This window comes from Python bivittatus, unplaced genomic scaffold, assembly GCF_059951505.1.
Source record: "Python bivittatus isolate LINGU-HERP-01145 unplaced genomic scaffold, Pbiv_v1 ctg000700_np1212, whole genome shotgun sequence".
Lineage (NCBI taxonomy): Eukaryota > Metazoa > Chordata > Lepidosauria > Squamata > Pythonidae > Python > Python bivittatus.
In genome coordinates, this window is record NW_028277098.1 from 62,601,317 (window position 1) to 62,616,077 (window position 14,761).

Genomic DNA, 14,761 nt, shown 5'->3' on the forward strand with positions numbered 1-14,761 from the left:
TGAAGAAACAAGGGTTAGAGATATGTATTTATATTTTATTCAGCTGAGCTCTTCTACCACACTTCTTTAGTTCAGCTCGCTCTACTGCTATTTTTCAAACTGGTACCACATCAACAGTTGCCTGTTATTTTAATCAATGTTTACATTTGTACTAAAATACTTTTTCACCTCCACTAAAGTTATTATGGTAGGTTTACACAATCAAACTACATACTGGATTAAGTAAAAATGTTTCACACAAAGCATAAAACATAAGAAGCACTGTGCTGGATTAGACCAAAGACCTATTTGTCTGCTAGGTTGGCATTTGTTCATTCATTCGTTCATTCATTCATTCATTCATTCATTCATTCATTCATTCAATGGCCACCCAACTGCAGCTTACATCATTAAAATGTTAACATGTGTTTAAAATCTTTCTTTAAAATTATCTACAAAATTGGGGGGGGGGTTGTTTCCTATTTGTTTTTCCTGCATTAATAGCATTATATATCTGTGCAAAGAGCGTACATAAAACATTACCACAATGATGAGAGATCTGGAAACCAAACTATAGGAGGAAAAGTTAAAGGATCTGGGTACGTTTAATTTTAAAAAGAGATGGCTGAGGGGAGATGTGATTGCAGTCTTCAGATATCTGGAGGGAGTGGCTGTATTATTTATTGTGCAAGAGGGCAGGACCGAAACCAATGGTTTAAAACTGTAAGGAAGTAGATTCAGGCTAGAAATCAGGAAGAGCATCCTAAGTTCTTCAGAGGCTGGATAGTCATCTGACAGAGATGCTTTAGTAGATCCTGCGTCTGAACTGTGTTTTAGCTTTGGTGTACCTGCATCCATCTTTTCTGTCCTTTGTGAAAGGTCCAATATTACCTTGTAGAAGGGCTATGGAATAAGCAGGTGGTACCGCTCTGTTAGGTGAGTTATAATTATGAAACAGTTCTTTTGTTTGCATGCTTTTCATAGAAATGCCTCTGCAAATTCTGAGAATTTTATGTAATGGATCCCTTCAGTGAAAATGTGAAGTGTTTTGCTGAACTTCTGTCTGGGTCTCCCTTCTCCAGAACTCTTAAACAACAGCCATCAAACTGTGGACCATGGAGAAGTAGTTACACATGGAAGGCACCTTTCTTTCAGATTTCATTTTCCATTTATGGCTCAACAACACTTCAGAACTACTTTCTCAAGAGATCACTTATATTTCTTAGAGAGGGTCACCTTTTCTCAATAACACTACCAGTTAACAAGTGAAGAGTGAACACTTGTGAAAGAGTGTTCACTCTTTTCAGGTGAACACACTTGAAAAGCTATTTGGGAAAAAAAATGCTTTGAACCTCTCACAAATATAAGGAATCTACTCATTCAAGTCTGTGTGACTCTTGAAGTAGCAGCGGAAGTCTGAAAAAGCGGAGCTACCCTAATGACAGGTCATTGAAGCATGCACAACTAATGTTTAGTTTAATCCTCTATACCCTGTTTATATGACAGTGACCCTCTTTGGCTCTGGTCCTCAGCTAGAATTGAGGAGTTTGGAATGGCATGGGCGTCTCAGTAGCCTGGAGAGTACTAAATTAATTCACAGGTGGCTGTTTCTGTCTTCTAGGGAAAAGGCTGGGATTCAGTGTGGTATGATCCATGTCTGCCCTCTACATCATGGTCCCTGTTTAGACAATTTTATTGTGTTCCATGTGGGATCTCTGGTACCTGATTGTCCAACTCACCCTAATTACTAGGATAGGGGATATTAATGTCCTTTTCCTTGAGCATAACCCCAACAGTTAAAACATTTACAAACTACCTGAAAAACTGATGGTATTTAGTATATAGCATATGGTACACAAACTACTAAGAGAATCTGAAAAGTGCATACTCTGGCATGCAGTAGTCAGAACCTGAGGAAATAAATTTAGCTCATGATAGATGCCAACATTATAGCATCGCACAGAGTGGAACACAGTGTTAATCTGTGGAATTCCATCAACCGTGGTGATAAAGCACTGAAGTATTGCAGTCAGGAAGAAGGATCTGTGCTTCCAAAATGATAGTTTAATATGCTAATAGTGTGTGTGCACATGCACGTATGCTAGCATCAGATTGAGATAAATTAGAAGTCTGAAAATATGGAACATTTTTGGAGAATGTTTAATGCTAGTTGGCCTTTAAGGGCTTTTACACAAAGCTGGGAGGGCGGGTTGTTTGTTTTTGTACAAAAGCCACATGTTTACAGTCATCTGCTCTGAGTAAAGAAAAAATATATATTGCTACAAGCTATACAAAATGAGAAATGAAAGTTACCTATAGTTCTCAGTCCAATTCATACCCAAAAGAATGGATTAATTAGTGGTTATAATACTGGTTTTATTTCATGGAAGTAGAAATATTTGCCATGATAACATTTGGATAACAAGTAGGATTGTCTGCAAACAGAGAGTCATTTTCCACTTATGAGTAGCACTTCGATATTAAGAAAAATCTAAGTACTAATGCAGATGACTTTGTAACGATGAACTGGAATGTCAGGATGCAAGCTAACATTTAACAAGTAACATTCAAATTTTGAGTTGACTTACAGGATAAAATGTATTCTAAAAGTTAAAATAATTTTCAGCTTTTCCTGTCCACATTGAATCAAAAATAGACTGCCAGCCTTCTTTATGACATATGCTTCACCTACTGATTTAAATATTTTAAGTTGTTCTGTGTTACTTTGTGTTTATCTCAGCCCCCAAATTGTCCCAGGCGTTGCCGGTCTCTACGGTCACCTGGTGATTTGCTATTTATTCTTCCTTTCTGACCAGATATGGCACAAGGACATTTACATCTGGGTCACCTGAATAGGGACATCCGAATGCAGCCCAGGTCTGCCTCACCTTTGGAAGGTCGGTCCCCAACTCCTGTGCGTTACCGAAATGGCAACCAGCGCCGCTTTTCTATGGAGGTAACCTGCAAACTGGTAGACACATTTTGCCCAATGGCAGAAATGATGCTGATGGAGTTCTGGGAGATGGGCCCCTTTTAAACATAGCAAGGTACAATTGGAAGGTCTGACACAGAAGGGAGCTGGCTTCATATATCAATGGCCTATCTAGTTTTCTTTTAAAATGTATTTTATTATGTAACAGGATTATATATTTTTATGTCTAGAAGAACTCCCACAATGGGTAACAATGGATGTAACCTGGCAATTATTAAAGCTGTACTGTATTGTTTCACAATTGGATCTGCTATCCAATTTGGAGGATCTTGTCATCTGTGATGTGTTATTTTCTTCCCAGGATGTGAGCAAGCGTCTCTCTCTGCCTATGGATATTCACCTGCCCCCAGAATTCCTCCAGAAGCTAGAAATGGAAAATCCAGAGATTTCTAAGCCTCTGAGCAGGATGTCACGACGGGCATCTCTTGTGAGTCCCAAGACTCATGGAAAAATACAGTTCCATGCAATTTAGCATGTGTCTGTTCTCATATATTTGTGTGAATGTCTCCCAGATGAATGATTTAAACATTAGTATTGAAACAACACTGGAAGTGTTTGTAGTATGAGTGTTCTATTTATCTGTGTTGCAGCCAAGTTCAGAAAGTAATTTGTTTTTTCTATAAGAGCAAGGATTAGAAATTGGAATTCTAAAATGGAAAAAATGAAACATATCCAAGGAGTTCCTGTTTATCTGTGCAATTCCATCTGAATAGTAACTGATAAATATCAATAAGCCACTAAATTAGCAATGCATGTTTTTTGTAAATTTATAAATGTGCTGCTACATTTGTTGGACATCTAATCACATCAAACTTCCTTTATTTAGAATTTTTACTAAATTGGAAAAAAATAATTTCAAATAAGTCGTGTTTTATACAGTACTAACCTATGATAACATTTTTGGAGTTTGTATGCAATCAACCTTGAATTTCCAGTGGAATAAGCTGTGGTATAAGCACATTATTATGATATATTTCAGATAAACTTAGGCATACCATGCCTGAACTACAAACATCCAAATGACTACTAGATGACAGGAAATATATACATGAAATTCTAAAACTTTGCTGCTTTTGTAGCCCAAATATGGAATCCCTGATGTGGATATTGGCCATTCTGTTTCTTTAGCAAAACCTGCTATGGGAGAACCCAAGTTACTGACTGTTCCTTCTGTCCACAGTTTTTGTGTTTAGGTTGTAATGTGATCAGATGGTACATGATCATTGGCTAGAAGCTTGCTTAGAGTTTCTCTCAATTCTTACAAATTCAGCTTAAAGAAATCATTTAAATGTTTTCACTGTAAAGTAGCATAATGATTTTAATATTTTTCCTTTCTGATATAGTTAGTCCTCAATTAGCAACTGGCTCATTTAGCGACTTTTCACAGTTACTATGAAAAAATAACTTTGTGACCACTCCTTGCATTTACGACCTTCGCAGGTCTGTAAAGCAAAGGAAAGCTGAGGGGAAATTGTAAGCACAGTCACAGTTTCACTTAGCAACCACTTTGCTTAACAACTGAATTGCCAGTCCCAATTTTGGTCACTAAATGAGAACTGCCTGTACTAGAGTATCAGTTTCACCAAGAGATGAACAGTCATGTCCTGTTATTGTTCCACTTCTAATCTAGCTAATAACACTTCTTTATTGAACTGAGAATGAAATATTTCTAAAAACCTTGTTGTTGTTGTTTAAAAATATGTGTCTTTACCACCACCTGCTGTTGAATAGTAAGTATGTTTAAAATGGGACACATGAGCCAAACATATTTCATACTTCCATAGAAAACCTCTTAGCACCCTAGAATGATTAATCCTATGAATCTTTCATCTTCATTACTACTATATATATTTTTTGGAAACCAGTTACCATATTTGCTGAGTAAAATTCAACCTAAATAGATAATGTTAGTTTTTCAAGCATTGTGATATTCTATGGGAATAGAATCTATGAGAAGCCAAAGCCGTCTGACTATGACTTCTGATGTCACACAAGGTGTTAGGGGAAAAGCTGGAGAATTAATCTGGTTACCTTGACCCCTGGATCAATATCTTTATATTGCATAAGCAAAGGAGAGAACCACCCAGGCAACCCTCACTTTTAATTAATGTATGGGCTGCGCAAAGTAACAGGCCATTTGAGGAGTAGGTATTAGAAATATTGCTTGCTGCAAAACACCCAAGCAAGACAGTGATGTGAGTGGACGTGCTTTAAGTCTGCAATGGGAAGAAGCAAGAGTTCTCCAGGTTCTTGAAAGACAAAATGGCTGGTGCTTCCCAGCAACTGGCTGTTGATTGTGCACTTTCAGGAAGTAACTGATGCAGTATGTTGAGCTGCAAGTTCAAGGACCTGTCTTCATTTTATTTCCCAGAGAATTTGTTTGAAGCAATATGTTTTTTACAGAATGTAACCATTGGTAAGCTTATGTCTCCTAGAAGTAAAACTCAGTGAAGTAGACTTCTTAATAGACATGTGTTGGCCTGTGTTGTGAGTTTCTTAATATTGTATTTTGTACTGATATTTCTTCCTTTTTTATGATAGTCAGACATTGGGTTTGGGAAGATGGAAACCTATGTTAAACTGGAAAAGCTGGGGGAGGTAAGAATAATCTGAAATATTATCAATCCCATCCTTCATCCTTTGTAAGTTCCTACTGTATCTTTGTGATCATTTTTACCTTTTGCAATCTGCTTTGGGAAATAGTCATTTAACATTTAGGAGTTTAAATGTTTAAAACCTCTCTATTTCTGAACTGAATTTAAACATGACCATAGGATTTATCTGCATAAAAAAAAATAGTTACTGTTGAGTGCCTTAGAGTATAGCCAGACCACCTTCGGTAGAGTTTATTATATCCTTGTCCTTTTATTTAGTTTCATATAACATATTTTTCTTTTTATTTCATTAGTTAATTCATTAATTCCTCTTACATTACAATACATCCTCTTCATTACCATTTATTCCTCTTACATTCCAAGTTGCAGCTCACATGCCATGTTCATCACCAGATAGACATGAAGGTATTGACCTCTGCCATCTATCATGGCCATTCCCAGCGTGCTACCTAAATCAAATGCACTTTCTGTATTAGAATGGACTAGGAAGAAAAAATGGCAAAATTGGTGTAGTAAAGGGGCTGGCCTAGAAATCAGGAGACTGAGTTCTAGGCCTTCCTTAGGCATGAAAGGCGGCTGGGGGACTTTGGGCCAGTCCCTCTCTCAGCCCAACCCACCTCACAGGGTTGTTGTTGTGGGGAAAACAGGAGGAGGCAGGAGTATTAGGTATGTTCATTGCCTTGATTTGACTAAATATTTTTTAAAAGATGGGATAAAAATCTAATAATAATATATTAGTTCAAGCCTTTCTGTGGAATTTGTTTGGCAGATGGCGACAGTGGAGAATTTTTAAATCCAAATTAAAAAAGATTCAGGAGTGATTTAATCCAGTTCAGGGAGCCCAGAATTAGAGAGAAAGATGTGAAATAGATTGCGTTTTGTGCTACTTAACTTTTGTTGCCCCTTTCTTCACAGGGCACTTATGCTACTGTTTTTAAAGGACGCAGCAAACTCACCAAGAATCTTGTTGCGCTGAAGGAGATCAGGTTGGAACATGAAGAAGGGGCTCCCTGCACAGCTATACGGGAAGGTAAACAGCAGGTTTTGGGTTTCCAGCCACCTACCAGCAACATATAGCATGTATTTTTCTAGATATATTCGTAAGGGTGCATAGGTGATCAGTTTTCCCTAACATGGTTTCTTCCAGATGCCTTAGATTACACCTCCCATAATTCATACTCAAGTGTCCTGGGAATTACATAAAGGTAGTCCAATCAATCTGGAAGGGTGGGGATGAGCCTGTGATTCCAGCTCACAGCTCTGTCACTTTCAGATGATGCATGATTGATATTGTTATCCTTTTGTCTTACAGTTTCCTTACTGAAGAATCTAAAGCATGCCAACATTGTGACTCTGCATGATATCATTCACACAAAATGCTCCCTCACACTTGTCTTTGAATATCTGGTAAGTCTATGGATCTCTTTCTTAGGGAAAGAGTAGCTGGCTCAGGAACATCAGGCTTGCCTGGAGTATATTAGTAAGGTTCTGAGCAGCTCTGAGGCTTGTTTTGTTTTGTTTTTACTCTTAGCTGATCAACAGTATCCTTGTAGAAAATGTCCACTGGAAAATGCTTCACTTATTGTCCACAGCCATTGTTTAACTGTGCTCCAGGTAGCACAGATAGCAATCCTGTTTACTCAGTCATCATATGTACTCAGTCCTATTGCATTTGCTAAGCCTTCCAGAAAAGGTGAACAGAGTGGCCTTAAATAGTAATGGAAATGATGTGTGTATAAGAGAGAGAAAGAAAATAGCATTTTCTTAGCAGTAGCAAAATCTGGTTTAGAGTTGGGAAAACTTGAATTCTCTGGAACAGATGTGTTTATCAAGAAACAAACATTTAGATGGCCTCTGGATTGGGTACGTTTGCTGGAAGAAGAATTACTTTTTATCTCCCATAACAGTTAGTTGTAACTGCATATTCATTAAACATGATGCAACAAACCTCTGAAAACCTTGCATAGTTCAGAGTTGTATAATCTTACTATAATCTATATTTTGCTGGAGGAAATAGCTTGTTGCAAACACATCCTGTGCTTCTGAAGTCTTGGGAAATATAATTTGATTTGCATTTTCTGATGCTGAAGAAATTGTGAGTGTCTCATTTCTCATAGCAAGTTACACCCTCAGGACATGCTTATCTTTTCAGGACAGTGACTTGAAACAGTACCTGGATAACTGTGGGAATCTGATGAGCACGTACAACGTGAAGGTGAGTGGACAGGTAGATGGATATAAAGAATGGCCTTTACAGAGGCTTCCTCTCTTGTAAAATAAACATGTGAGAGAATTGTGCATTCCTTCTCCATTTGGTGTCCTGCGAATATATTGGATTACTGTTTACATACTGTAATTCCCATTTGGGAATTAGCATATCTGGAAGGCATCAGGTTCAGGAATCTGTATTTCCTAAAAACAATCTGTGAATGTACCAATTATTTCTTCTCTGATCTTCTGCTTCAAGATTTTCATGTTCCAGCTGCTTCGTGGTTTATCCTACTGCCACCAGCATAAGATCCTACACAGAGATCTCAAGCCACAGAATCTGCTCATTAATGGGAAAGGAGAGCTGAAACTTGCTGACTTTGGTAAGTTAGTGAATGAAACCATATTCTTGCTTAGGTTCTCCCTTGCTTTCAGAGTGATGGAATTTATTTATTTACTTATTTAGCAAATGTGTATGGCTGCCCATCTCACATAGTGTGACTCTGGGCGGCATACAAACACAGCAACAATTAAAACAACATAGCCAATCTTAAAACACTGGACATAAATCAAAATAAAAACATGAAAAATCCAAGATCAGAGAAAATAACAATATCGTACAACCACCTAGCAGGCTTCCCATGGAATCTTCAAGGTTACTGGAAAAAAATTAACCTCTATTGTACTCTGCTGACCTTCAGAACATGTTTTGATAGATGCTTTTAATTTTAGGGTCACACATCTCAAGCAACTTTTTTCTCTTTTATATTTTCCTGCATGTTATTTACAAATAACTTGGTCTCTTATACAAGTTATTAGATTGTAAGAAACTTTTTCAGAAGCATCTTTAAGTTGCTTCTGTTACTGAGAACAAGCTCCATTGAACTTAATGAACTTAGTTCTCTAAGTGGAACAATCAAACCAGGTAGCGCATGCATAACTGTGACATGTACCACCATTCTAAGCACTGAGTTACATAGGACTTCTTTTTGTAAAATATATGAGTTTTTGTAAAACAAATATAAGTATGAATTTAATATAAATCTTAATTAGTAGCTGCAACTGAATCTCACTGGCATATGTTTCATCCTTAGGTCTAGCCAGAGCCAAGTCTGTCCCAACAAAAACATATTCCAATGAAGTGGTCACATTATGGTACCGACCTCCTGATGTCCTACTAGGATCTACAGAATATTCCACTCCCATTGACATGTGGTAGGCCTAGTGTCTGTGCATGGGTGAAGATGTGTAAAATGATTCTTCTTCCTGTGGTTCTTTTTAAAATTAGAAAATAGTGGTTTGGTTGCCCTCAATACACACTTTTTCCAGACTCCATGGCATGCTGATGGCATAGTCTTTTTGTCTGCCAGTGTTCATAGACCATCGTCTGAATAAGATGGGAGTGCATTTTGCAGACAGCCACTTAGCAGGACCAAAGTCTCAGGTCGGGGAAGGATGCTGTAGAGGATGGAAGTAATTAGAGAGATTTTCATGGCTCATTCTTTCATGTTCCTTGAAACCTCTCTTGTCTCATTATCAATTCAATAGGAAAAAATAAGAACCACTCCTATCTCCTGCATGATCTTCTGGAGTCATTCTGGACTCAGCATTCTCTTCAGAGATTGAATTAATGAGAGGTAGACAAGGCAAGATAGGAGATGGCATACTGGTCAATTCTGCTTCATGAACACTTCTCCTTTTAGGGGTGTGGGTTGCATACACTATGAAATGGTCACAGGACGTCCAATGTTCCCAGGATCCACTGTGAAAGAAGAACTTAATTTAATATTCAGAATGTTGGGTGAGTCTTCCTCATTCTGTTTCTATATATAGATTGGAGAGGAGGGAGGGCTAATGGAAGATAATACAATAAATTTCATTCTTAAATGACTATATGCAATTTAATGGGAAAAGTATAGAGCATATGGAGCCCTGCCCAAGAAATTCTGTTATAGTAAGACAACCCAAATGATGCCTTCAGATTTTATTTTACTAAATAGGCACACTTGTGTAATTAACTTCATATCCATGCTTTGTGTTCTCAAAAAATCATGAATATTATTTTATGAGCAATTGTTGCCAGAGAAATAAAATAGAGATAAAAACTGCATGGCAAAATACAGATATTTGGAATAAGCAAACACAGGACTGCAGAGAATTACAAGGAAGGAGTTTCATTTCCATTCCCAAAGAAAGCAGGTGCCATAGGAGAATGATAGATAAATTTTTGGGGAGCACAATTTACCAGACTCATCTGTGGTATTTCTTACCAAAAGGATCTGAGGTTGATAGAATTGGTAAACCCATAACCATTGCTAATATCAAGATGCTAGCCTAGAACATCTTTATCTCATATGTCAGTCTGATGCTTCCCTTGATTTCTATATTGCTTAATCTACTCTCCAGAGAATGCATTTTTAATATTTCTCTACAGTGCAAAGGAATAGAAATATACTAGTGAGTTTGAGTTTCTTAATCTTGGTTTCATTGTTTGAGATTTTCAGGGCTCTAACATGACAGATACTAGATTCCACCTCATGCCATGCTGCATGTGGATCTAGTAAAAGTGTTCATCCTTCCCTAATGCATCCAATCCTTCTTTCCTACAGGAACTCCTACAGAAGAATCTTGGCCTGGCATCACATCCAATGAGGAGTTCAAAGCTTACAATTTCACACAGTATCGAGCCCAACCCTTGATAAATCATGCACCCAGGTAGAGGCAGTGTCAAGGACAGACCAATTTATTATGGATCATAGCTGCTGTTTGGAAGAACGGCAAGGGGCAACATATCAGCAGTCCTGCGATAAATAACTAGAGAAAGAGACATAGGGAACAAATGATAATTTAAGGAACTCTTGGAAAAGTTGTCTGACTATCTGCACTGCCATCAGTGAACACAGAGGATTTTTCTCTGTCCCAATGCAAGATGCATCGTTCTTATCCTCTGTGTTACAGGTAGTCCTTGACTTACGACTACAATTGGAACTGGGACTTCCATCACTAAGCGATGCAGTCATAAAGCAAGATGTCATGTGAACACATCACTTAGTGACCGCAATCCCGGCAGTCCTGGTTGCCATTGTTAACCGAGAATCGCAGGTCATTAAGTGAGCATCCACCCCAATCTAAGCCATTCCAGACTTGGTCCCTCCCAGCCCCGAGCCTCAGTAAGGTAAAGGACTGCCTCCAACTCCCCCCATCCACCTATATCCCCCCATCTCTTCCCTTCTAGCCACCCTGCACCCTGCGTTGTGGGGTAGAAAGCAGCCCCAGAATCACATGGCTCTGGGGCTGCTTGCCATGCCCCAGGAAGCCACAGCTGTCCCAGCCCAGTCCCAGCAGCAGTCACCCTCGCCACCCTGCACTTCGAGCCCCCTGCCGCCCTGCACTACGCTGCCCTAGCTGGCCTTCGCTGTCTTCTTGCTCCCACTGCTGACGAGGTGTGCCCAGCCTGGCTGCTGGGTGAGTTGAGCTGGGCTTCAGCTGTGGAGGTGGGGGGGAGCCAAAAGCCATCCCTGAACCGCAGTGCACCGAAACACCCCTTTGCACCATGCTCCTGGGTGGGACTGAATTGGACTTCTGCTTTGCACTGTGAAAAAAAAAAGCCAAAAGCCCAGCCCAGCCCCACCCAGTAGCATGGCCAAAGGGGCATTTTGGTGCACTGCAGCTCAGGGGCTGCTTTTTTTTCTCCCCCACAGCCGAAGCCCAGCCCAGCAGCCAGGAAGGGCACGTCTCGTCAGTAGCGGGAGCAAGAAGACAACAAAGGTCAGCTGGGGTGGCAGAGCGCAGAGTGGCAGAGGAGCAAAAGGCCATAGATGTGGGGGAGATAGGTGGGTGGAGGGAGTTGATGCGCCCCTGTGGTCATAAGTGCAGGCAGGCTGCCAAGTGCCTAAATTTTGATCATGTGACTGCAGGGGCACTGCAACAGCCATAACAGCCATAACAGGCACTTGAGCACCAGCCATAAGTCACTTTCTTCAGCATGTTCGTAACCAAACGGTTGCCGAACAAACAGTTGTAAGTCAAGGACTACCTGTATAAGAGGGGATTGAGGTGGGGGAGGGGCACAAAATCTTGTCTTCTTTTCTGGGGCTGCCACTAGATGGCATTACCGCTTTGAATTTCAATCTGCAAAGGTAAAGTGTAGGCATTTGTAATGTGCTGTGTCATCTCTAAGAAAGAACTCAAATTGCCAACAGTTAAAGTAAGTATTTTCTAATTAGCTTCTCCAGTCTGCCGTCCTCCAGGCATATTGAACTACAGTTTCGACCATCACCACCTAGTGGGGCCATCAACTTTGGGGAAGTTGATCTGGGTCTTTTCATCCAAGCTGGAGTCATATGTTCAGGTGTTGGTCCTGCAATAAGAGCCAGCTCCCTGAAGAGTCTCCCAAATATAACAGGCCCCTTTCTTCTCTTGCAGGCTAGACACAGAAGGAATTGACCTTTTGACAAGTCTCCTCCTGGTAGGTGGCCTTGACTGCTAAGCTAGGTATCAGAAATGCCACAGCTCAACCCTCGGATACTTCACCACTACTACCCATGTGCTGAAGGGATGTGCCAATTCAGTACCTTTGGTTTCCTACCTGAGAATCTCAGGGAGATATTCTAGGGGGGACCATGTATCCAAAGGAACCTTCCCAAAGCATTATTTCTACTGCTTCCCTGGATTCTTCTAGGTGCCAGTTTTTATTCTATAAGTGAAAAAGTAAGATTCTCAGTGCTGAAGATCTGTCAAATGGGTGCTGAAAATAATATGGGTAGTGCTGTCCTTTCCACATTTTGGCAGCCCTGCCATGTGAGTATGGTAGTGTTACCCCAGCATGCAGGCAGATCTAGCATAATTAAAATTTCATGACTGGCAAGTTCAGATCAAAAGAATTGCTGTAACTAAGTGCTGTGGCGAGGATGGGGTAGGATGAGGTTGACCCAGAATGATTCTAATTGGACCATCAAGCCACTCCACAGCACTTCTGGGTCTTAGTTAACTGACCCTGTTTTACAGATGTTGGAGATGATTATTCTCCATAATTATTCCAGTGGGGCTGGTGAGCTGGGAAATACAGTTTGGAGCTCCAGTCAAAACCAGCAATTCCACTGTAATTGGCCAGAAGACAAGCAGCTCAAACAGTAAGATGCCACTGTAATTGGCCAGTAAGACAAGCAGCTGCAGAAATACCAAAATATCCATAGTAGAAATTAAATGGTAATCCAGTACTTAGAGAAGGATTCCTACAAGGGAACATAAAATGTCTGATCATTATGGTGAACAGGCATAAATGTTCCTCCATTCTCAGTCTGATCTATGATGCTATCAAGTCTCAGATTTGTTGATTCTTTTGTTGCTTTGGTCTGTCTGCTGCCAAGATTCTTTTGTCCTGTTCTGGCTTTTGTAAGAGATGTTGTTTGGCTCTGCAGCAATTGCTTGACTTCCCCTTGCTGAGCCAAAGCTAAAATAAAAACATAGATTTTCTTAGGTACAGTTGTTTTGCATGACTGCAGACTGGACAACATGAAGAAACCAGACAGGATGCAATTTTACAGAAGAATTTGGAGATCATGGGGTCAGACTTAAAACAAATGACACAACACAACTTGTATAGCACCTCCACTAAACTGCATAGGAGATTGGGAAAACTGCATTGTTATAACAGGTAGCAAAATAGTGTTGCGTTTTATGTTTTCTGGTATAGTTTGCATCCCCAGTCATACTATTCAGCCAAGCATTTGTGTTTCTTCAGCTGAGTAATGTCCTCAAATCAGTCAATTGTCTAAAAACTCTGCAGCCACACAATGAATCATTATCTGGGAACAATGTGTAAAACTACTGTACAAATGTGTACTCAAGTCTTTTTCCCCCCTAAGTATGAAGCCAAACAACGTATTTCTGCTGAATCAGCTCTACGACATCCCTACTTTATGATCCTAGATGAACGAGTACACCTCCTTCCTGAGAGTAAGTATACAATGGGACATAAGATGACTTAATAATAGTTCCAAAGTATGAATGAAGACAATTGTTGTGGAACAAATTAAGCCCTTTCCCAGATCCTCTCAAAGCATCGTTTACTGCAAGCCTTTAGTCACAGTAAAGTTCCAGAGGTATCATAGTTCCCTAAGAAGAACTAAGATATGGCTTGCTGTGCTGCATGGTTGATAGCTGCATTTTATTGTTTGTAGGTGTTTTGTACTTTTCACTGTCACTTTGAACACATCTGCATTTTAGTCTCAGAAATTCAGAGCCCAAGCATACAAAATAAATGTATAAAATATGAAAAAGGGCAGGGGTGGGAAAAAATAAAATCTGAGAAATTTAATTTTTCAAAACAACAGAAGATGTGGGAAGAGAAGTTGCTGCCAGAACATTAGTAACATAAGCAACATCCAGTGGATACCAGCGATGCTAATCCAGTCAGTCTTCTACAGGTGTACTTACTGTAGGTGCTCATCCACTTTAATCAAGTGGGGCTTCTGGGTAACATACAGGGAATGGATCAGAATGGCAAGTGACCTTTGAGAAATGTAATCCATGACTTCTGTCTCCCTCTCCTTCTTTCCTCTAGCTGCCTCCATCTTTTCTTTGAAGGAAATTCAACTTCAAAAGGACCCTGGCTGCAGAGGCTCAAGTTTCCAGCACGTTGGTAGGTACCAGCTTCTCTTTGACTGAAGGCTTTGCAGAAATCTCTTCTGTATTGTTCTGTTATAGATTGGCGATGTGCATAGCAACCGGGCTCTCCAGATATGTTCTGAGGATCAGATTTCATGAGATATTGTTCAAAGATGGTTACTGAACCATCTTTGTTCAGTATTACTGTTGTTCTAAAAAATAAAGTTAAGGTGTGTGCCAGCTAGTTTGCCACCTATATACCATGCTAGTTATATAGCCTGGGTAGTTGATGATTCACAGGTGAGATCAGTGGCAGCACATGGTAGCCCATAAAACCCATGTAAATGAATATAAAAAT

General features: G+C 39.8%; 1 protein-coding gene across 1 annotated transcript in view; it reads left to right on the forward strand.

Moving 5' to 3' along the window:
* CDK18 (cyclin dependent kinase 18) overlaps window positions 1-14,761 on the forward strand; it is an 86,037-nt gene that overhangs the window by 57,595 nt on the left and 13,681 nt on the right. Inside the window, exons 3-15 of the mRNA XM_088128451.1 lie at window positions 2,796-2,935; window positions 3,273-3,398; window positions 5,513-5,569; window positions 6,502-6,616; window positions 6,899-6,993; window positions 7,739-7,801; window positions 8,054-8,177; window positions 8,889-9,009; window positions 9,498-9,595; window positions 10,404-10,509; window positions 12,220-12,262; window positions 13,662-13,752; window positions 14,360-14,437. Of these exons, the coding sequence (XP_087984577.1) occupies window positions 2,796-2,935; window positions 3,273-3,398; window positions 5,513-5,569; window positions 6,502-6,616; window positions 6,899-6,993; window positions 7,739-7,801; window positions 8,054-8,177; window positions 8,889-9,009; window positions 9,498-9,595; window positions 10,404-10,509; window positions 12,220-12,262; window positions 13,662-13,752; window positions 14,360-14,437 (1,257 nt within the window). The remainder of the gene's footprint in view (window positions 1-2,795; window positions 2,936-3,272; window positions 3,399-5,512; window positions 5,570-6,501; window positions 6,617-6,898; window positions 6,994-7,738; window positions 7,802-8,053; window positions 8,178-8,888; window positions 9,010-9,497; window positions 9,596-10,403; window positions 10,510-12,219; window positions 12,263-13,661; window positions 13,753-14,359; window positions 14,438-14,761) is intronic.